Source organism: Athalia rosae, chromosome 1 (assembly GCF_917208135.1).
Source record: "Athalia rosae chromosome 1, iyAthRosa1.1, whole genome shotgun sequence".
Lineage (NCBI taxonomy): Eukaryota > Metazoa > Arthropoda > Insecta > Hymenoptera > Athaliidae > Athalia > Athalia rosae.
The window spans coordinates 5233365-5253961 of NC_064026.1; the positions used below are offsets into that span (position 1 = coordinate 5233365).

The 20597-nt window shown below is 45.3% G+C and overlaps 3 protein-coding genes across 16 annotated transcripts; 1 reads left to right on the forward strand and 2 right to left on the reverse strand.

Moving 5' to 3' along the window:
* Positions 1 to 189: 189 nt before the first annotated feature.
* Positions 190 to 3543, reverse strand: LOC105684169 (transferrin). The gene is made up of 10 exons (XM_012397330.3): positions 3459 to 3543; positions 2761 to 2987; positions 2310 to 2613; positions 1891 to 2237; positions 1570 to 1820; positions 1231 to 1466; positions 852 to 1131; positions 693 to 754; positions 347 to 615; positions 190 to 279 (listed from the first exon to the last, which is right to left on the reverse strand). Exons 1-10 carry the CDS (start codon positions 3541 to 3543, stop codon positions 190 to 192), a joined length of 2151 nt encoding a protein of 716 aa, XP_012252753.2.
* Positions 2872 to 19917, reverse strand: LOC105684157 (cilia- and flagella-associated protein 43-like). 11 transcript variants are annotated; one of them, XM_048659972.1, is made up of 20 exons: positions 18909 to 19917; positions 18533 to 18752; positions 17573 to 18440; positions 12454 to 12625; positions 12104 to 12360; positions 11694 to 12033; positions 11281 to 11629; positions 10955 to 11223; positions 10603 to 10860; positions 10232 to 10503; positions 9844 to 10075; positions 9235 to 9581; positions 8915 to 9161; positions 8501 to 8856; positions 8254 to 8435; positions 7580 to 8181; positions 6812 to 7231; positions 6619 to 6720; positions 3459 to 6221; positions 2872 to 2987 (listed from the first exon to the last, which is right to left on the reverse strand). In XM_048659972.1, exons 5-19 carry the CDS (start codon positions 12349 to 12351, stop codon positions 5853 to 5855), a joined length of 4593 nt encoding a protein of 1530 aa, XP_048515929.1. In that variant the 5' UTR covers positions 12352 to 12360; positions 12454 to 12625; positions 17573 to 18440; positions 18533 to 18752; positions 18909 to 19917; the 3' UTR covers positions 2872 to 2987; positions 3459 to 5852. The 11 variants fall into 11 exon arrangements, with proteins under 11 accessions (XP_048515929.1, XP_048515931.1, XP_048515902.1 ...); XM_048659974.1 differs by lacking the exon at positions 17573 to 18440; XM_048659945.1 differs by lacking the exons at positions 17573 to 18440; positions 18533 to 18752; positions 18909 to 19917 and adding exons at positions 12687 to 13771; positions 13843 to 13980.
* LOC105684158 lies at positions 13764 to 17248 on the forward strand. Of its 4 annotated transcripts, none has more exons than XM_048659994.1 (4): positions 13764 to 13782; positions 15331 to 16346; positions 16428 to 16688; positions 16769 to 17248. In XM_048659994.1, the coding sequence occupies exons 2-4, from the start codon at positions 15347 to 15349 to the stop codon at positions 17020 to 17022; spliced, it is 1515 nt and encodes a 504-aa protein (XP_048515951.1). In that variant the 5' UTR covers positions 13764 to 13782; positions 15331 to 15346; the 3' UTR covers positions 17023 to 17248. The 4 variants fall into 4 exon arrangements, with proteins under 4 accessions (XP_048515951.1, XP_048515949.1, XP_020706947.2 ...); XM_048659992.1 differs by lacking the exon at positions 13764 to 13782 and adding an exon at positions 14287 to 14436; XM_020851288.2 differs by lacking the exon at positions 13764 to 13782 and adding an exon at positions 14288 to 14436 and having other exon boundaries at positions 15331 to 16334.
* Positions 19918 to 20597: the final 680 nt, after the last annotated feature.

Consider the following 20597-nt stretch of genomic DNA (forward strand, 5'->3'; position numbering starts at 1 on the left):
TTTGATATTATAGTTCGTACAAAATTTGTTACACGAGATTTCACTTATTATTACATAAAATAAACATACATTTAACGATCGGTTTAACGAGTGAAAACGATTAGCATTTAGGAAACCTTCATTTACTGATATGCTTGTGATTCGAACGAAGCCTCGATGCTGCTTTTTTAACGCACCGATTTATCAAGCTCAAGCGATACTGTACTCCTGTTCAGTCGTAGCCCAACGACTCCACGCGTCCCATGTATTATCGACGGAGACCAGGTCGACGGTGTCATCCTGGGGGAAAAGTCAACATTGACATCACACGACGCTCTTGATTCTGAAATGTCTGCTTCGATCTTACCTTGAAGATGAGATTTGGATGACCACCCCAGCTCCCGAACAGTTGTAAAAGATCCGGGCTGCTGGCATATGTACTGGCGGCGTCCAAAATTCCGTGGGTCAGTTCCTCAAGAGCATTCGGTGTCTTCGTCGCCGAACTTACGATCACTCGTGGAGGTTCAAGGCCAAAATTACAACGCTGCCATTCCTCGATAGGAGCCCGACCCCCAGTTGGGCATAGAAGCTCAAAGTCCGTTCCCTTCACCTCTTTGTCGGGTTTGCTTAGTTTGTCTAAATACATCGGCAATTTTTTAAATCCGTTTCAAAAAAAAACTCTTCGAGGATTCTGAGGCAATGTAGTCACTCACCAAGTTTGTGTAAGGCCGTGATAGACAAGAAAGCAACGTCCCCATTGTCGTCGATGAGACATCTGCGAAGAGAAATAGATGAAATAGTAATGTTGAAGAAAATATGAAAAAAAAAACAAAGAAAGTATTACGACTAGTCTGATTGATAATTGTGATTACCTGAGGGCTCCCAAGTCGCCGTTGTAAGATTCAGCATCGATGCGTTTGCATTTTGTTGCTTGAATGACCTTGTCGTCCGAAGATGCTTTATCGCCGACACACTGCGTGCACAACTTCGATTCCTGAGGTGCTCCGGGTGCACATCCGGCAGAGAAAAATTCCGAAAGCTCGGTAGGATTGGTAATTAGATTAGCGGCTTTGAGAGCGTGTGCCGGTGCTGACCAGCCGGCGAAATCACCCTTGAAGCCACTGTGGCACGATTTTTTGGTCTTGAGATCCGCTGTGAGTCGGAAAGATCGGGATCAGGATCATGGTAATTTAATTTATCTTTCCTATACTTTTGGAAATAGATCGTGAACTGTTTCACATTTTCACATACCCAGGTTCTGAATGGTGCTGGTCTTCTTGACTACAGCTACGGCAGCTTGTTCGCTCAATTTCGTTGCACCTTCCGAATACTTTTCGGCGACTATAGGTTTCAGATTGAAGTCCCTAACAGCTTTTTCGACCTGACCGCCCTCAATGGCGACAACATCGGCGCCTCCATCTCTGATGGCCTTCAGACAGACGTCGGCGTCTTTTTCATGAAGACAGTCGAATCTGGGTCTGGCGTCTCTGTGGGATCGCAGGGATTACGAAACATCGTAATAATGGAACATGATCGTCGTTTTATAATCTGGCTAGACGGCGAATTTCGATTTTGAAGAATATCGCTCACCTTGAAAAAGCAGCCCTCGCAAAAGCGTTGCATTTCTCGAGAGCTTCGTTTGAGGTGACGCACCACCTCGCAGTTCTCTCTGGAGCTCCAGAGTTCCTCTCTATCACATCCGTGTACTTGGCATTGTTCAAGTGATCCAGTGGACTGATTGGATCAGTTTTAACCGCGAGAGTTTTCTCGTCCAGTAAAAGGATGTCTTTCCACCACGGGGCCTTGTTTTCCTCGCCGAGAGTTCCCAGACTGGTGATTTCCTATAAAATTCGATGTCACACATTATCGGCGTAGTTCGATCGATCTCCCCGTTCTCGCGAGACTACTCACGTCTTGAACAGCCTTGACGGATCCCCCCGTGATGCCACCGTTGATCAAGTAGCCCTGCCAAGGTCGAGCTGCCCAGGTGCAAGGTTTTGTCGTTGCATCGATAGCTACTTTGGTACCATCGGGGCAGAAGTAGCGGAAATCTTCGGGTTTCTCTGTAGAAGGAACGGCGGGCGCGCTTCCCACGGGGAGTCCGAAGAACCGTTTCACGTAGATAACTTTGGTCCATGCGACTTGACCCCCGTTATGAGCGAGACAACGGAGGGCACCCTCGTATCCCGAATAATTATCCGGGTAATCGCAGACGTCGGGTTTCTCGCAAAGGGCACACATATTGCTGTAGGTTTCCTCTGAAAAATTGGAAGGTTTGATTTTCGATCCTCGGGGAAATTTTGACGGTCGCTACGATATCCCGCGCTTACTGAGTCGCTGATTGATGGCTGGATCGGGTGACCATTCTCCGACGAGACAGCCCTTGCTGAAGAGATTGCTGAGCGCTCGGAGTTCGTTTTCCCTCGCCGAGTATTCCGGGTTATTGATATTCGACAGAACACCCATAGCGGTCAGTTTCGTTATCGGAATTTTGTAGCCCACATTACGTCCGACCCCGGTGTGGCAGGATCTCAGTCCGCGTAGTCCTTGAACAGAAGTGATGTCCAAGTCCTTGTGGATAACGGCGACCGCTTCGTATCTGTACGGCAATTCCGGCTCTTCCTTACTCCTCACCTGCGAATACGTGCAGGCGTGCGAATGTAAATGGCCCCGTGAAAACGAACGACGCGATAAAATCTCATTTGTATATTTTTAAGATGCGGAAAAGCGATGACTTCTCTTTCACGGCGCACCAAATCACTCGAGCTTGTTTTCAGTTACCTGTTCAACGAGATTATAACCAGCCGTTGCCGCAAGGTTGTTTTTCGCAGCGAGATACATGTCTTCAGGGTCTACGGCGACGATGTCAGCTTCCTTTCTGCCAACTTTTTCGATACAATCGTACCGATCACGCCCGGCGATACAGGCGATCGGAAATCCTTTGACGGATGACTCGTTCGTCATGTGCACGCATTCTTGCCAGAATCTTTCCGGTACGCACATTGTGACTGAACAAAAAAAAAATAAATAAATAAACAATTCGTTCAACAGATACGTTGAAAAGGTAGTCTGTAGCTTCTACGAGTCGGTGACTTCTTCACGTAGTCAATTATATTCATAAATATAGTGAGTCGTCTGGCGAAGAAGTTGGTGTAACAAATTGTTCTAAGACGTGTCATAATTTTTGGGAAATGTGTTGGTTATACGTTATCGCCGCTGGCGATAAAGCGAGAAAAGAAAGTGCATGGAAAACCGGTCGCTGCGAAACAAAGTACATGCATACGTATACCGCTAAGAGCAGACCGACCACTCGCGGTGTCATCTTTTCGCGATGATAATAATAATAATAATATAATAATAATCCGAAGGAGAAATCACACCAGCTGTTTTTCTAGCCATGGAATGGGTACGGGAGAAGAAGAAAAAAAAAAAGAAAAGGTTTATGGGGAGGTTGGCTATAGTAATTGGCGAGAACTCACAAACTGATGGTCGCGTAGTGGTGGAGTTGCAGCCGACAGCGAAGAGTGCCACCAGGGCCACCAGGATGGCCTGCCGGGGAATCATCCTCATGCGGCGGAATTAAATCTCGGTATAAAACAAAGTTACGAGCAATGTTACACGTTCGACAACCAGGAGGTTGCTTGGGCAGAAGCATTGCCGGTGCTTCTTATATGCAGAACGGTCTTCGCCGTCGTGGGGTGGAAACTTTTATGGTGGGGGCTTCTCCCGCACTCTTCGCTTTGCATACTTCACGTCCTTATCAATTGTGAATATTGCTCGGGACAGCCGGCGACTTGCCGCTGTATTGAAGCCTCGGGTATTTTTCAATTCGGAGATTGTGATATAATAGCTGAACGCAAGTAGCTCATGTCCCATATGAATATTAAATTGGCATGCGTATAGGTTACACGTATACGTTATACATGAATGCAGTTTAGAAATCTGCACATTACAAGGATGATCGTCGGGAAGTTGCTGCGGGTGGTTTCGGATCAGCGATCGCGCGACATCGAGTGGCGTCCGAAAACGACGTTGACAAAAAATTTACTGGTCTGGGAACCACTTGCGTTACCTAACACCGATATTCTCTTGACTTAATGATATTCTCCCAGAGATCGTATAAGCGATAGTAAAATACCGGCAGCAGCTGTTGTCCTTTTTTCTCCGTCCGAATAACATAGCTGAATTTTGACAGATTTTTAATAAAATCTATTCAAAATATGAATGCGCATAAATTTGAATCTCACGGTTATTTCGCGTTACACGCGCGTGAGTAATTTGACGAAAAAATTTCATAAAAGAATTGCGCGTTACTCGAAAGACCCGTTATGAAAAATTGTTGAGCTTTTCCAAATTGATGGAAACCTCCGCGAGATTATTATTGCAAGACTTTTTTTCATCGTTCGGATCGAGACAAATAACAATGTCTCACATCTGCAGTTCAGCATACGTACGAGAGACGTCCTCGATTTTGAATCAGGCCCAACTTTTAAAGTGTAAATAAAATAAACTAAAAAAATAGCGATTGGACGAGCATAACAAACGTCTCTCTCTCTTCACACGGACACTGTATAATAATTTAACTCGAAGGAGTGTGCGTAAGCGTAAATTTCAATGCACACATTCGTTTTACCGTGTTTTCTCGGAATCAAGATACATGTTGTTTATTATTTATGAAAGTGTCTCGTTCGCATCTTTGCTTCGTTTGCCTCCTACGTGGGGATAAAATCAAGGGCCTCGTATCGCCGAGAGTTTTTTTTTTTTTTTTTTCTTCAATCTTATTCTCATTCAGTGTACATACAATAATACATATGATCACGTGACGTAACGCGGGAGTTCCCCCGATAAGAAAATGCGCGTTAACGTAGCTGACTACTACCTACTCGTTGCGTTCTAAGATTTCAGAGCATGATGTATCGCGTAGTCCATCTTGAAACCTGCATCAATATAGAGATTATCCTATTAGCGTCGTTGCCAGGCGAATATAATTAGCCGGAAAAAGAGAGAAAGAACGATTTCAACGAGATGGAGTTCCGCGACGCGTAGGTCCTTGAATAAACATTCGTGAGGAGAATTTGCAAATCGTTGACTCGGTAAAGTTGTATATTTTATAGCTTCTGTTCACTTTCAAAAAATAAATTAATGGAGAAGATAATTTTTCGTTCACGTATTCACACTTCGTTTAAAAATCAATGTCAATGACCGGCTGTTCGTTTGAATTTTTTTTCGAATTTACTTGAAAGCACTGCGAACGATGTATGGAAAACTCCAGATCATCCAAGCCGCTCTCGGAGGTAGTTATCGTCAAGATGTTAGGAAAGGTTAAGAAGTAATTGTTAAATTGCAGCTGGTATATCGTACGTGACAAATCACGTAGTAATCGTGAAATTACCCTTGAACTTCGTACTCATTGGAGCTTCAAATGGAAGAGAGAAGGGAAAAAAAATTGAATTATTATTTCAATCCGCACGAGCATCTGTTCCGTAATTGGCTGTGTAAAAAATTAAGAAACGAAAGTCGATAACCTATGGCTGACCGGTTGATAAAATTCACCACTCCATTACACTGTACTTCTCATTTACGATGAAAATCAGGAACAGCTATAACGAAGATATGAAATACAAACGTTACGTAAACAAAATTGTAGTTAGCATAATAAAATTGTTATCGTGAGAAAAAAAACTAACTGTACTTCAACCAATTTATGTAAATCCCCACGTCGCTACAGATAATTGATTTATAATCTCTCAGCCTTCGCTCGCGAATACCTACGTGTTAGTCCATTCGTTGTTCATCGCGAATGAATAATCGAGGAAAAATGGGCTGGCTCGTGTTACGGCGATACTATGGAAAAGCCAAGGTGATCTATTTATCTACGTATCGGAGCCGTCTTTCTTACATATCGCCGGTTCTTTCCGACCTTCAGACTTGAATTTCAAAGTAGGATAGGTCTTGAGCCTGAGGAGTTCTAATTCGGATTGTAAGCCGAGAAGCTCGTTGTAGCTGACTTGTACGTCCTTAACCAATCTAGTTCTCTTCATGATGGCTTCCATTCTGCTATTTGTGAACTTGCTCTCTTTGTCAATCACCTCTTTTTTAACGTCCGAAGAATTACGGGCGTTCGTTACGCTTATCCTTTCTATCATAGCGTCTAGTCTTTCGTTTCTACTTTTCCAGTGTTTGGTCTGCTGTCGTAAATTCTCCAAATGTTTTCGCTCGGCTTCGACCATCCTCTCGAATCTCTGGGAAAACAAATTGAGAGAAAAATAAGACAATTGACGAAAGATAATTCGATGAGCAAATTCCAAGGAAATACGCTCGCTGCTCCTTAATTGGATCGGAGTTTGGCTAAAAAAAAGTCGAAGAACAAAATAAATGGTAATAACGATGATTATGAACAACTGAAACCACCTACTCGTATTATCTCTACATGTGTCATCCGTGTGGCCAATTGGAATTAGAGTTGCACCGAGCATGATTGTGATCACGGTTAAATTGTGGTTAAACTGAACACCGCCAAGAGGACAATGCCACTCTAGTTGGCCTCGTTTGAATAGTGGGACGCAATTTTTAACCCTGCACAGTTCTTGACCCGAACCGAACACTTGCCATTCCTATTCATCATTTTATAGTACCTACTAGATTCATAGACTCCACTTCTCTCTCGAACGTCTGCACGTCCTTCTCCTTCGTTGAACTTGCGGTGCCTCTCCTCACGTAATCTTGTATCTCCTTGGTCACCTGTAAATGATCTCCCTCCAGTGATTTTGATCGTCGAAAAATCGACGATGAAATTTCGAATTTATTTTGACACACCGGAAACCATTCGCACCTTAACGTCTTCCAATAATTTAACTTCCGCCCTGAGATCCTCGAGAGATTTGCACATGTAAGAGTGTTGCCACTCCTTGCAGAGTATTCCCCTTCGAAAGTCCATCGTCCTCTTCATCGCGGAGAGTTTCAGACGACCTGCGTCGACGATGGCGTCGTTGACGGCTCTGACCTCGTCCGCAGGGACCAACACCGCATCGGAAAAGTCGTTCACGTTGCCAAGGAGAGCAGGTACTTCGATCTGACCCATCTTCAGGACCAACTGGACCTCCATATCTTCGACGAATCTTTGCCTTGAGATCCGGTGCTCTCTGAGCGCCTCTTTCAGTTGACCGATTCGGTTTTGGCTCGCTGTAATCATCCTCTGATACAGAGCGACCGTTTGTTCAGCTTCGGCTAGTTCTACGGCGCAGCATTTTACCTGGAATGAAACGGTCGGAGTCAACGCGCGCGAATAATTACGTGCAAGCGGAATCGATTTCCTTGACAAATATTACGCGCGAGATAATATCGTAAATATTTATAACGACAGGAGGAAAACACCGACTACTATTTCACGGTATCGTTGCGCTGATGTCACTTTGCATTGTTCACCGCAGATACTTTTTCATTATTATCATTCTTGTTACCGCCGCTCACCGGTTTCATTAGAATCACCGCAGCTGTTGAAACTTTTCATCGTTCTCGACGATCGATACGTGACATGTACAGTAACGCGAGGATAATCGACCAGAAAATATTCATGAATATTCACATACTTCAAACTCACCCTTATTTCTGTCTCCACTTTCGTTCTCCTCAATTTACACAAGTGGCCCCAGTGGTTACTGTCGATTTGAGGAGGCAGATTGTTCGGCATGACATCTAAATTGTTCATTCCCCTGAGAAACTCGACATTTTCCGGTGGTAGTACGTCCGCGGGATCCCCGCTGATAACGCACCTGCCGAGTTCCGTGAGAAAAGTGATCGAGGTGCATGTGCAGGCTTTTCCGGCTCTTGGCCTCTTCTTGTAATGCCTCGCTAAATGTTCGACGATCGGTGGTTTCAGGTCTGCGAATTCACCTCGAAATTTTTCGTCCATCATTTTTTCACGCTTGCACAACGATTCGTAACGGTTTCGCAAGTCCGCAACGGCTACGTCGAGCAACGCCAGTTCTTCTATCAGTTCCTGGCTGTACCTTGTCGCCGGTAGCAATTCGTTGTCCTTCACGTCCGATATCATTTCCATTCGTTGAGATTTTCCTAGATCTCTCCATTTGGATCGCAGCAGTCTGAGGGTCTCCTGGAGAACGGCGGATTCGAGCTTTACCTTTTCTACAGAAAATGCATCGAGTTTTTCGTTGAAGTTTCTTATGCCCTCCTGCATGTCTCCTGTAGGTAGAAATCAGTTTTTTGAATTTTCTTCGCCTACGGGATGTGGAAGAAATACCGAATCATACTTACGAGTCGTTTGGTGGAAATCGTTAAGCAAAAGCTCCCGGTACCGTTCGCGTTCGATCTTCAATTTTTCAACCTTAGCTTCGTACTCCTTGATCTCTTCGATATTTTCTTCGGTATAGTGAGCAGGGTCAGTTTCCAGCAAACAGGAGGGCTTGGGTATATCTTTTTTGACTTCGTCTTCCCACCTAAGTATTTTTTTCAAATTTGTTAATTTTCTTTGAACAATTTTCAGACGGTTGGATCACATTACCTGACTTCCAGAAGGCCGTCCATCGTTTCCGTCAGGGTTTTCTCCCGGAAATCGTCAGCTAAAATGTCTCTTCTATACTTTTCTTCGGCACGATTCCTTTCCTCAATTATTTTCTGTTCTTCCGGCGATACGTAGGGTTTGATAGACGTTTCTTCGTCGGTCACCGTTATGATGGTTTCCGGTTTTTCGATAGGATACCAGATGGGATCTGATGGAATCGAAGCTTCCAAGTCCACCTGGAACATCGTCCGGAGTTCCCTCGCCACGTGTCTCAATTTCGCCATCCTCTCCGCCACTATCTCCATTTCACGTTTCTTCGTAGACATCATATCGTCGAAGAGTTTGTTGAAGTGAATCTGAAACACGATCGTTCATTGGGGATGTTCGCTAACTTTTCTAAGAGCCACCCCTGACCTTCAGCTTGTGGATTTCTCCCCGTGTAAAAACACTCTCCATCGCGCTTTGCGTGTAGTTGTAAGTCTGCAGTTGATTGAAGTGCATGGAATCGCGTTGCACCCAACGATGCGTGGTGGTCCCCGTCAAGGCTATAGCCTCGGCCCGCGCGACGTCTCCATTTTCTTCGTTTTCGTCCGACGAAGGGGTAAGATCGAATACCGACGAGATTTTCACTTTCTGTTGACGGTTTTCGGGGGGCTCGAGGCTGAAAGTGAAACTCCGAAGTTCACCGGGCTGCGAATCTCCGTGGTAAAGAGTAAAGAAAGATCGAAGTATACTTTGAAATCTCCATGGAGAGCGTCTTCGTGTAATGCGCCCACTTTTGTTCCTTTTCTTCTTCCCCGGTTCTCGCGACGAGCGGATAATTGTCAACGCAGGTATCGCCGAATATCGCGTAGATCGACCTAGCTTGGACCATCATCGGTTCCCAGCAGGTCTTCAGTACGAACGATACTATCCTGTCCTCTTCTCGCATTTCTTTGTCCAACTGGATCTCGAGCTCCGCTCGTGCCTCGGCCGCCCTCTCGATCTTCAGGATTCTCCCTTCTTTGTCGAGATCAAACTCGAATATCGGCAACCGCTCGTTCGCATCCGCTCTCTCATTAGCATCGAGCAGAGCGATTATCTGACGAAACATTTCACAGAGATGGAAAACCGACCTTATAAGTCCTCGCGCATCACCACCGTACAGCGTATGAACATAAGCGTAGTAAAAGTAGTATAATATAATTGACATCATACGCCGGCTAGGTGTACCGGTTTCTCTTTCCTGACCTTTTAACCCCCCGCGCAAACGAGATAGCGCGGCTACCATGTGGCAATTGAAAGTGAGTGTATAGAGCTGACGAGTTACGAGGCGGTATAATGGACGGAAATCTTTTTGTTACCTGGGTCTTCAATCGCTGAAAGTCGTCTCTGATGTCAGCCCTGGCGGCGAGTGACAGTCGATTTTCATTCCTGCGTTCTATCGCCTTTTGACATTCTACCCAGCTTTTACCATCGTCATCGATGTCTTCGGGTACGAATCCCCATGTGGGCTTTGAAAACATACGTTGCATCACGGGAGAATCTAATTTGATCGCTGCTTGACCCAGTAGCCTCGCGTTCGGCTCGCGGTAGCTGAAATTTTTCGTCGGTAGGTAAAAAATTTTCGCATGCTCCGGATTTTTGTGTCCTACGGGGGAGTTCGCGATAAGCCTATTTTAGAAGAGTCGGAAACAAAGAGCCGAGGATCCATCCATCGGGCCACTGATCTCGTACAGTAGGCGGACGTACTTTAGTTTTGTGAGTACCAGAGTGCCGTTCCGCCCGAGAGATAAAATCGCCGAGCCGCACGGCGATATCATTGCCATTTTCGCCCCACCCTCACGACGATGATGCGGCGCGAAGACCGCGATGACCTTCTCCAGGTTAACTCCGTCTCTGACGATAACTAGGCCATCGAAACCCGCCGTTACTACGTGATGACGGTCCGCGTAAACCCTGGGATTTCTAAGCTGATGACCAGATGGTAGGGCTTGGACGAGTTCTATCTCCGTGAAGTTATTCTGCGGATGAGTAAAAAAAAAAAAAAAAAAACAGAAGCAAAGAGACTTTTTTCCGGCACGTCATCCCGTCCGGCTTTGAATTCGTTTGATTATATTCACCTGAATTTCGAAGCGCTGGATCTGCCGAGACAGATAAGGTGCTCCTATCACGTCATTGCTGTCTTTCGGACCGTAATGTAACGATTTAAATGCGCTCAGCAACTCCACGATGTAATTCTCCTCCAGAAAAACATTATCCCCGGCTTTACGCGTGTACGCAACTATTATATCACCCACAACCGCTGAGGTATTCGTTACGATTAGCGCGAGAAGCTTGGCGCTCCCATCTTCATCTTCGTATAGGAGAAAATCCACTATCTTTCGAAAAAAAAAAAAAAAAAAAAAAAAAAATTGCTGCATCAGGATACAGGAAACGAATCTCGATAAGATCGTGACATCTCTATATGTATACCTGTCTTCCTGTCTCCAAATAACTCTGCACGTACATTTGAGACCCTGGCTCTCCTTTAAGAAAGAAAAAAGCTCCATTATTCGAGCATGCTACAGCCAACGTCTGGCCGGTGTACGAAAACTTAGCGATATCTAAAGGTAGATCGTGGAGATGAAAAGACGTTAAGAGTATCGGATCTGATACCCTGTACAAACTGATGAGGAGACACTTTCCGGTATCCGTGGTCACCGCGACAACGGGTATGTCCGGATGAGACACGATGCAAAGAGCTGCAAAATTTTTTTAACGATGTTACCTATCTTCTATTCGAATCGTTAATTTCCCACCTTCTCCCTCGCCCTTCAGGGACAGTTTCCCCGTGCAGATTCCCGTCATCGGTTCGAAAGCGTTCAGCTGGCAAAATTTGTCCAACGAGGTAAAACACTGCGCTCCGGGGTAAGCCCAGGCGACTGCCAAGTAGCGAGAACCCTGGCTGTACTTCAAATCGGGGACCGGAGTTTTTGTGGAATCTTCTAAAAATATTTCCCAGAAATCTCCTCGCTCTCCCCAGAATAAAGAACTGTTCCTTTGGGGGTGCACCAAGACCTTTGTCGGGTGAGAGGGGGCTCGGAGTTCCCACCGTGATTCCCAGAGCGCGTCACTCGGACGCCGTTCGGTTGATGATTTTTTGTAAAACTGTAATTACAGCGATCATTGAATTGGATTCTGAAAATTTGTATGCCGTCCTATCCGTACCTACTCGTATTTGGGAGTTGACATCGACGACCAGGATTCCAGTTTGAGTTGCCGCGACCATCGGGATTTTTTTTTCGCGAACTCCGCACGCCGTACCATCGGCGTGGATGATCAAACTGCGTCTTCTTCCGTCGCTACCCATGGTGAAAACGTTGCCAAAAATATCGCAGGCCACCAAATTTCCGTCGAAGGCCCAGCTGACCGACGCCACCCTTTCGTTGAAATTTTTTATCTCCGTCGGAAGCAGGGATATGATACGAGAGCACACGCTGATCTCGTGTACGAAAAGTCTTCCGGTTTTCAATCCAAGTTGGGATATCGTGTGAGGCGCCGTCGTCGAACATCTGCAACGTGAACTTTTTTCCTTACGAGTCTCTGGAGAATTGCGAGAAATACGAATCCCTCAGGACTCACTTAATGGGCTGCCTCGGATCCGAAATACTCGTGTTTCTTACTGCCACTTTTTCACCCGTTCGCCACTGCCACAGCGTGATTTCAAAGTGGGGGAACGACGACAGAGTGACCAGGTATTCCGTTCCCGCGAATACGCTGCCCAGGAACCCGTTCGGGGCGCCGTTACTGCAGGTGGAAACTTTCGTCATTTCTGGATACGTAAATATCAGGACTCTGGGGTTCGGTTTTCTCTCTGCGATCGCGAACATCGAGACCACCTACGTTTGCGAGGAAAATTAGTTGCCAAGACCAGTGATGGTGAATTGTCGTTACATTTTTTTTTCTTTTCAATATTCTCGGTTGAATTATACCGGATGTCCCGCCAGGCAGGATGCCCCATCGCTTTTCGTCTCATGACCAAATTTCTCTGTGCGGCTTTCGCCGGTATTCAAGTTGTGGAAACGGAGATAAACGCCCCACGCACAACCGACAACGTCCTTTCCGATCAAGACAAGGTCTTCTATGTTTCCGAATTTTACCCATCTGAAACAAATTGGATTTTTATCCGCTCTCGATCCGCGCTATTATTTTTCAATATCCGAACCTAGTTTCCGTTTCTGCGTATTCCATTTTTTATCCACTTCTACGATTATTAATAATAATTTTCGACAATACGAGAGTAGCGCAGTTACGCCATCGACTCACGAAACTCGCGTCGTATCCAAGCGTCGTTTTTTAGGCGTCGCCTGGTAACGCAACCCCTCGCAACCGCTACCCTCAATTTATTTTCCGCCAGAATTCAAATGAGTTAATTCCTGAATAATTCTAGCGTGAGAACGCGCGTATTCCACGAACATATTACAGCGGTGTCCGGCGCGATTGCTCCGTTGAAAAATCTCAACAAATCATGTTAATGAAAGTATTTACAACACGGGAGTACGTGTGCGCGCCCCCATATATTTTCGAGTCGATATAAATGTCTGGACGGGATGTGCGAGCACTTAACAATGTCTCGTAAAAATATCCTGTTCGAGTATACGCGCTAGCCGCGTGTAAATTGCGGAAAGTGACAACTTGCGCACGCGGAAACGTGATGCCCTCCGGCCACCGTATCTCAAACGGCGAGCTGCAAGTGCCGCCGATGTCGTCGCTACAAATTACCCGTGGCACTTAACACGTTGTACGATATGTTATATTTTTCGTCATATTCGAGCACGCGTTGAGCCGAGAGGCCGATTCGTATGCCGATAATTTGCACTTTCGTTTTAAAGATAAACACTTCGTTATACCCGGACGTTCCTTCGCCGTGGTATCGATCATCGAATTACCGATCATTGATTAATTGTTCGGGGTCCAATTGGCAGAGATTTAAGTGTGTCAGTGGGCCTGTAAAACGAGGACTGAAGTAACTGCTGCATCGAGGAGTGTGAAAATGTGAAGACGAGGGGAAAGGGGCCCGTCACGGACCACGTCGCCCCTACGTAATGACGGGTCCTCCTCACCTATAAACGTGACGATTTACGATTCTCGTATTAAATACCGAACTTAACTTACATTATGGATGAAGAAAGGTGGTCTGGTGATCGATCGAACCCAATTGCGGCCTGCCCCCGATTCCTGGTTCCTCGTCAACTTCCAAATTTATCGAAAATTACGGATCCGGAATCTTCCCGGACTCGGGAATCTAATCTATTTTGAAAGTTGGTCTTAGATTTTTCTTTCGAGATATATTTTTAATTCCGGTATGAAAGTTACCGTACAGTGGTTTCTCGGTATCGTCGTATTTCGCAATCTTTAGACGAGGCGTTCCTCCGAGTATGAAACCAAAAATGTACGAAGAACGTGTTCTCGTCAGCGTCGTAACGATAAACTACCTTTTTTTTTTACAAGTGCATGGGCCGGATGTTCGGTGAAATGAATGGCAATCGTTTTTCGTGAACAACGTTCACAAATGAGACTGAAAACAAAATTAAAAAAAACTCGACGTATTTAAAAAGGGAACGAAACTAACAAAAGAAATTTCGATAAACCAGTTTTCGGAAGAGTCTCGCCGAACGTTTTTCTGGCCCTCGTATTCCGTACCCGCCGTTTGACTTGTGCATGCGAGCATGGTGGTGGTACAGTAACCCAGTAAACCCATATACTTTACGAATACTACGCCCCTCCAAGGTCTCTCGCATATATAGTCGCGATGTAGCCACGACAATTTTTTATTTGTACAAAGTTTATCGAGCGCGGTGATATATGACTTATAGTAAACTTTCTCGTGACCTGTCTATTCATCTATCGACTCAGTCTCGTTGATTTTGCGTAACACAATCGAGCGCAGTGCATCGGATGGTTTGATCAGCTGTGTAAGTGTTCGAATAATAAATAGAGACAAGGAAAAATCGATAGCGATCTTTCCGATGTAAGTTTTGTTTTGTTTTTTTATTTTTTTATCCGTATAGAATAAACCATCCAAGAGGATAATTCTTCGCAACTTCTTGGTTCGCGGTCATTCCGAGAAGTTGATAGTTTTATCTCCAACGTGAGTAGAAATAGAATCAGTGTGCGTATATACGCGAACTCACCCAAAGGTCTCGACCGATGTTTCTATAATGAGAGTTATGAAGTTCGTTCCAGTCTACGACTGACGGAGTAAAATCTCGTAGAGCGCGTTGTAGGGGTGTACAGGGGTAAAAAATTCTGTTGCTTCATCGAAGCATTTGATTAACGGCGTTCGACGATGGAGTTCATTTTCAACGTGTCCTCCTTGTTGAAATTCAGCGAATGCGAGTATAACGTTGATCGGAAATCAGGCGGACGATATGTCGTGAGAAAATTTTGCATAAAGATTGGAAGGAATTCCTTAGTTGAATGTGTACGATGCGTACGTAGAGACACCTGTACGAAACGTTAAGCGTAATGCGTCTACTAACATACTTTATATCGGGCGGTGATTCCGCCGGATAAGGGTAGCGACCGCTATCCACTTTGTATGCAGAGAAAGGATTGGCGCGAGTGACTTTGGTATTCAAAGCGAAAGACTCGCGGTTGGGTCTCGTATCTAATTCTGAACACGATTTTTCCGCTCCTCCAAACAATCGCTGCGCCTATTGTTTCTCTTATGACGCCCGAAATAAATTCAACGACGCTCCGCACACAGGCGACAAAATTTATTATACATATACATACATACGTGGATGGATACATGCGCGATGAAAAATCCGAAACGAGGACTAAATCTCATCGCGATCATTTTTCAGAAATCCGAGGGTCAAAATGAAGGAGAAACAACGAGATATGCGGATCACGTATTCAGCCCTGACATTTTTGGCGATCTTGAGCCAAACGATCGCCGCCGAAAGGGTGTCCGCGAATTTGCCCGCCAATCATAAGTCATCCGATTCGATCGACGAGGGAAACTTCAAGCCGAGCGTCAACAACACTTTGCTTAAAATGGAGGCCAGAATCGACGTGGGGGACGGACTCGATCTGATGCAGTTCGAAGACAACGAGAATCTCCTGAAACCCGTCTCGCAAGTTGCCCATAAAAGCGGCGTTTCTTACGTAACGGCGATATCAGCGCCGAGGATCTCCGCCTCGAACCCATCATCTTCCCAAACTTCACCGAGCGCAGAACGACGGAGTCAACAACTCACCGCGATCGAAAAAAAATCGACTCCAGTTTCCGCTGTCCTACCGGAAATCAGGGGTCTTCGCACGACGAAAATATCCGGCAAGGACAGCTACTTGGACGCTCTCGAACACTCCCACACCAGCAAAGACCAGAAGGAAGGGATCGTTCACAGCGACGTCAGACCAAAAGTGCCGAAAATATTTCGCAGGGATTACCACGAGGGTCCCGTTTACCGTCCTCTGGATTCCGACCGGTACAACCCGCCGTCTACCAATCCCGCTTCCGCTTACGGGGCCCCCAGTTACGAGGGTCCCACCGCCCCGGCTCCGACTCAACCCACTTTCTTTCCAACCCCTAGTAACTCGTTCTCGCTGCCGGAACAATCTTCGTTCGAAAGTTTCTCACCCTCCACGGGTTACGGTACACCGCAGTCGGGTTATGAAAGCCCGCAACCCACTTACGGGACCCCCAAACCTTCCTACGGAATTCCGCAGCAGTCGTACGGTCCCCCTCAAATTCCTCAGAGTAATTACGGACCGCCGTCACCCGCCTACGGAGTCCCCCATACGCAAAATGTTTACGGGATGACTGCAGCCGGCGGATACGCACCTCTTCAGGGTCCGCAGCAAGGTGAGACAAGAGGTATATAGGGCGTAATTGTTTTGTTACGGGAGAAGTTTGTTTCTTTAAAGTGACGGGATTTAATCTTCGCTCCGTTTTCAGGCTACGGTCCTCCATCCCCCTACGCCTTACCAGGGTTGCCGAGTCTGCCTACCCTCCCGATGATCGACTTTACCTGGCCCTTTGCTCTGAAGTTGAACGCCTTCACGATAGCAAAGATTCTGTTGAAGCTAGTCATCTTTAAGATGATCGTTAAGTTTATCGCGGTGATTTGTCTGCTTTTGTTTATCCCGAAATTAGAGATCGGCAAGAAGGATAGCGAAAAGAACGACGATGACGAAGAAGGCAGAGCATTCCAGCCGTGTGAGCGTTCTTACTCTGTCTTTTATTTCATACTTCTATTTGCTCCGTTCGTTTCTTATCTTGATTTTCATTCCTTGCAGCAAGCGGAGCAACCGATCGACTGAATTTTCTCACTTCCATGGTGACGAAGGCGATTGAAAAACAACGAGGTAGAAACCTGAAGACCGGCGCCCCGAAGGACGAGTGCGACTCCTTCGTCTGTCGTTTGAGAGATGCTCTCACTTCCGGCGAGTCGTGGAGCGACTATTTCCGTTTGTTCAAGAGCTTCGCCGTTGAGGAGATGCAAAAAATTTCTGCCGACCAATCCGCCGAACGCGAGATGAAAAATTCGTGACCGATCGATCGGATGCATTCGTGGACCAATCGTAGAGCACTCGTGATGATCTGATTTCTACCGAAACTCTCTGATCGTACCGTTTGGACCGAAAAATGATCACAACAATCGTCCGATCGGGGTTGAGGGCAATGCGAACGAAATTTTAAGGCCTTAACTTATTTATTTATTTATTTATTTATTTATTTATCTATTTGTTTAATAAATTCGTCTTTTTTATTGTGAATGGGTTTCCTTTCTTATTGCTAACCTTTTTTCATTTCAGCTAAAATCAGATCACCAAAATTACACCTTTTAATTTCGCTGCCGATTAGATCGAGGAGCAACTGAATTCTGATCGACTCTTCCTTACCCAATTGATTTATAACTTTTTCTGACTTGATTCACAAAATTCTACACCCCGTGGAGATTTCAATGCAAATTACCTTTCGTTGCTTGAATTTGCAAATCACACCGGAAGTCACGATTCTGTCACGGTTTTCGGTTTCTATGGTCCTAGTCCATCACCGCGGATGGAAAAAATTATGGAATTATTACACAAAGTCAGTACCTGCGGATCTTGAGATTTTCTAGTGTTATGTCGTCGTGACAGAACTGTGGACACTAAACATCGTAGACTTTGAGCTGCCGGATGTTAACATTATGGTGGAGCCCTCAGAGATCTCGGTCAGCCCAGAGCAAACCAGTCCAACGACTACATGAAATATAATTTCAACAACGATGTTATTGTCGCGTTTATCCGGCCTCGAGGCGATCGTGCGGCCAACCTTTGGTAGCGATAAATTATCAAATGATATTGTAGGTCTTTAGGCGATATTATTTTTTCTCTTTTTCCATTCGAAAATCTGATACTTCGTAGAAAAAGAGGAATATCTCCATTCCTCTCGCATAGATTGTATATCGGAGATTCCTAATGGCTAAACAATTTGCGAATAGAATGAGCTTACACTTTTATGTGCGTTCGACCGATCGCTGGACTTCAAATAATTTTCGGGTAGGGAAAGAGAAAAAAAAATATCTTCCAAAGATAAAACACCTTAACATATACGTTGCAGAAAATTACTTACTGCGTTTCTTAAATCTATAGCAACGAACCAGTATAGCAGTTAGAATGCGAAATTAGTCATCTACATGAATATGAATCACCCGGTTGCATTTTTTGTTACAACCTTACGCGGTTCGTAGGGGATTCTTGGAATCGCTACTAATTCTTTCGATCGCGTTATTTGTTCGTGCGCAGATGTTGATCCGATCGATCTCGTAAGTCGTTACGATACGATATTCTCGGTTGAGTGAGTCACGCTTTCGTTGTCAAAACACCAGGAGGTGGGAATTGTAGGGCATTCGTGCGTGCAACGACAATGCACAAAGTAAAGGTCAATAACGAGACAAAAGCGTAAATCATTGGCGGCTACGAGCTGCAAAAAGAATATGACAACCTTGATTACGCCGTCGACAACGCCCACTGTGTATGAAAACGATTCCAATCAATCCAACGTTATTTATTTACCGCGGTTGTGTACACGTGAGAGCCCGAGGGTTTCATACGTTACGTTGTCTCCAGATGTGAACATGAAAAAATTTGAAAATTTAGTATTTCGAATCTGGATTTTTCAGTTTGTATTCCTCGTAGTTTGCTGGGATGTCATCTTCGTCTCGTTCCCAACCGGACCACTTCTGTTGATCTCCGAATCGGTTGCACACGCCACGATGAAGGATGCGGTTCACCACTGCAAAGAAAATACCAGTAACGATCTACGGCCATGCTTTGGACCGTGAAACCGCGAACGAACAAACAAAATAGAGCAAAGACGCGAAAGAACAACCGATCGGAATCGAAGGGCCGATCGGTTACTCGGATGTTTTTATCGGCAAACGTAACTCACTTCCGTCACTCTCCGCCGCAAACTCAGCGAACTTGCACTCGTTTCTCAAAGTCGTCACGTAATCACCGTCACCACCGACGCAAACGGGTACCTGATGTGCGGGACAGGTGAATCGCGGTGCCGCTGGCGAATCTGCGGATATCTCGGCAACGCGAATTACCAGCAAAAGATTTAGCAATGCCGAAGCAGCTATTGCGAATTTCATTTTGCTTCGAAGAAAATTTGTTTCCGTACGTTTTTCGTGGTGCTGAAATCGATATTATACCAGAGTGCGGAAGAACAGGTACCTTTTATACGTCGATCGCCTATAGCAAACCTGCTAGAATCACGTTATGACTTTTCGAAGAACTGTTGGCCATAAAATGCGGGGCATTCCCGGTCATTTGTTTATTTCAATTTCTCTTAGCGTTTGACATTTTACACTATCGTGAATCGACGTAACCGGCAGAATCGGCGATAAGAGCCGCTCGCCGCCTATACACAGCTCTGTAACGCGCGACGTGTGAATGTATTACCTATTTTGCAATAGCTGCTCAGCTAGAAAGATTCAGTTCAGCCGAGGAAGAATTAACTCGCTAAAACCGGCTCGCCGATGAATCAGCCCGGTAGGAAAATAATTGCAACTTGATATGCTTTTGTCGAGCTCAGCTGACTGCGGTGATGGATGACATAATCGAGATCAATTACTGATCTCCATGTTTACGAATAGCGATTTAAAAAACTTCTCACACCCGATCGTTCGGATATGATCGCGGTGCTTTTTGTTGTTCGGAAAATTTTACACCCGACGAATTATCATAATGTGCATTTGGAATTGAATCGCGTAATTTAGGGCACGTGTGACTCGCTAATGAAACATCGGGTCGTCCCGCATAACGCGCCAGACTTTTGTGATATGTGAAAATCGTGTGCCTGAAAAACTAGCATTTCACGCACACCTATCGACGCATGAGACGCGAATGTGTCACACGTTCCACCGTTCTTTCAGCGTTCGCATATAATAAGCGTGGAGCGATTGTAGATTTGTTTTGCGGCTGATATGATCAATGGACCGGAAGTAGGTACACCGGTGATTTCCTGCGGCGAATTCGGGTCGGCTGCGTATGCGTGCAAGGCTATCAAGGCTACACACGATTGTTTATTGAAATGGCCTGGATACTTTGTTAACTCGAACAATTCCGTATAATTATAAACAATCGACACGTCACGATTCGGCTTGAACTTGCAATTTTTCGGCGTGTCTCGCGAAATTCATTTACGGCAGATGAAGAGAAATATTTCTCAAATGAGCGACAGCCCGGTTGCACAGATCGTATATAAACAAGTTTGTGAAAAAAAAGAAAAAGCACGAGGAGACTTAGAAAGGCTTATTTCGCGAATTGGTCTTGCGTAATCTTTGCAAGTAGAGGCGGTCAAGCCGGGGAGCAATGACTGCGAGTTATAGAATGATGTTGTTGTAGCCTTGACTGTGTATTTCGTAGCGGTGAGTTTCGCGTTTTGAAGAATATAATTACGAATATCCGTCCCAAGTGAATGGTGAAAAATTAAATTCGGCGATAGCGGTGCACACGAGAGTCCGATATAATTTGTTGTGAGACTTCTAGGGCCGGTAATTGTCGGTACCTCGACTAGTAGATTTCCATCGCGTGATCTAATAATCCTAGGGGTACTTATCTCAATGGAATAACT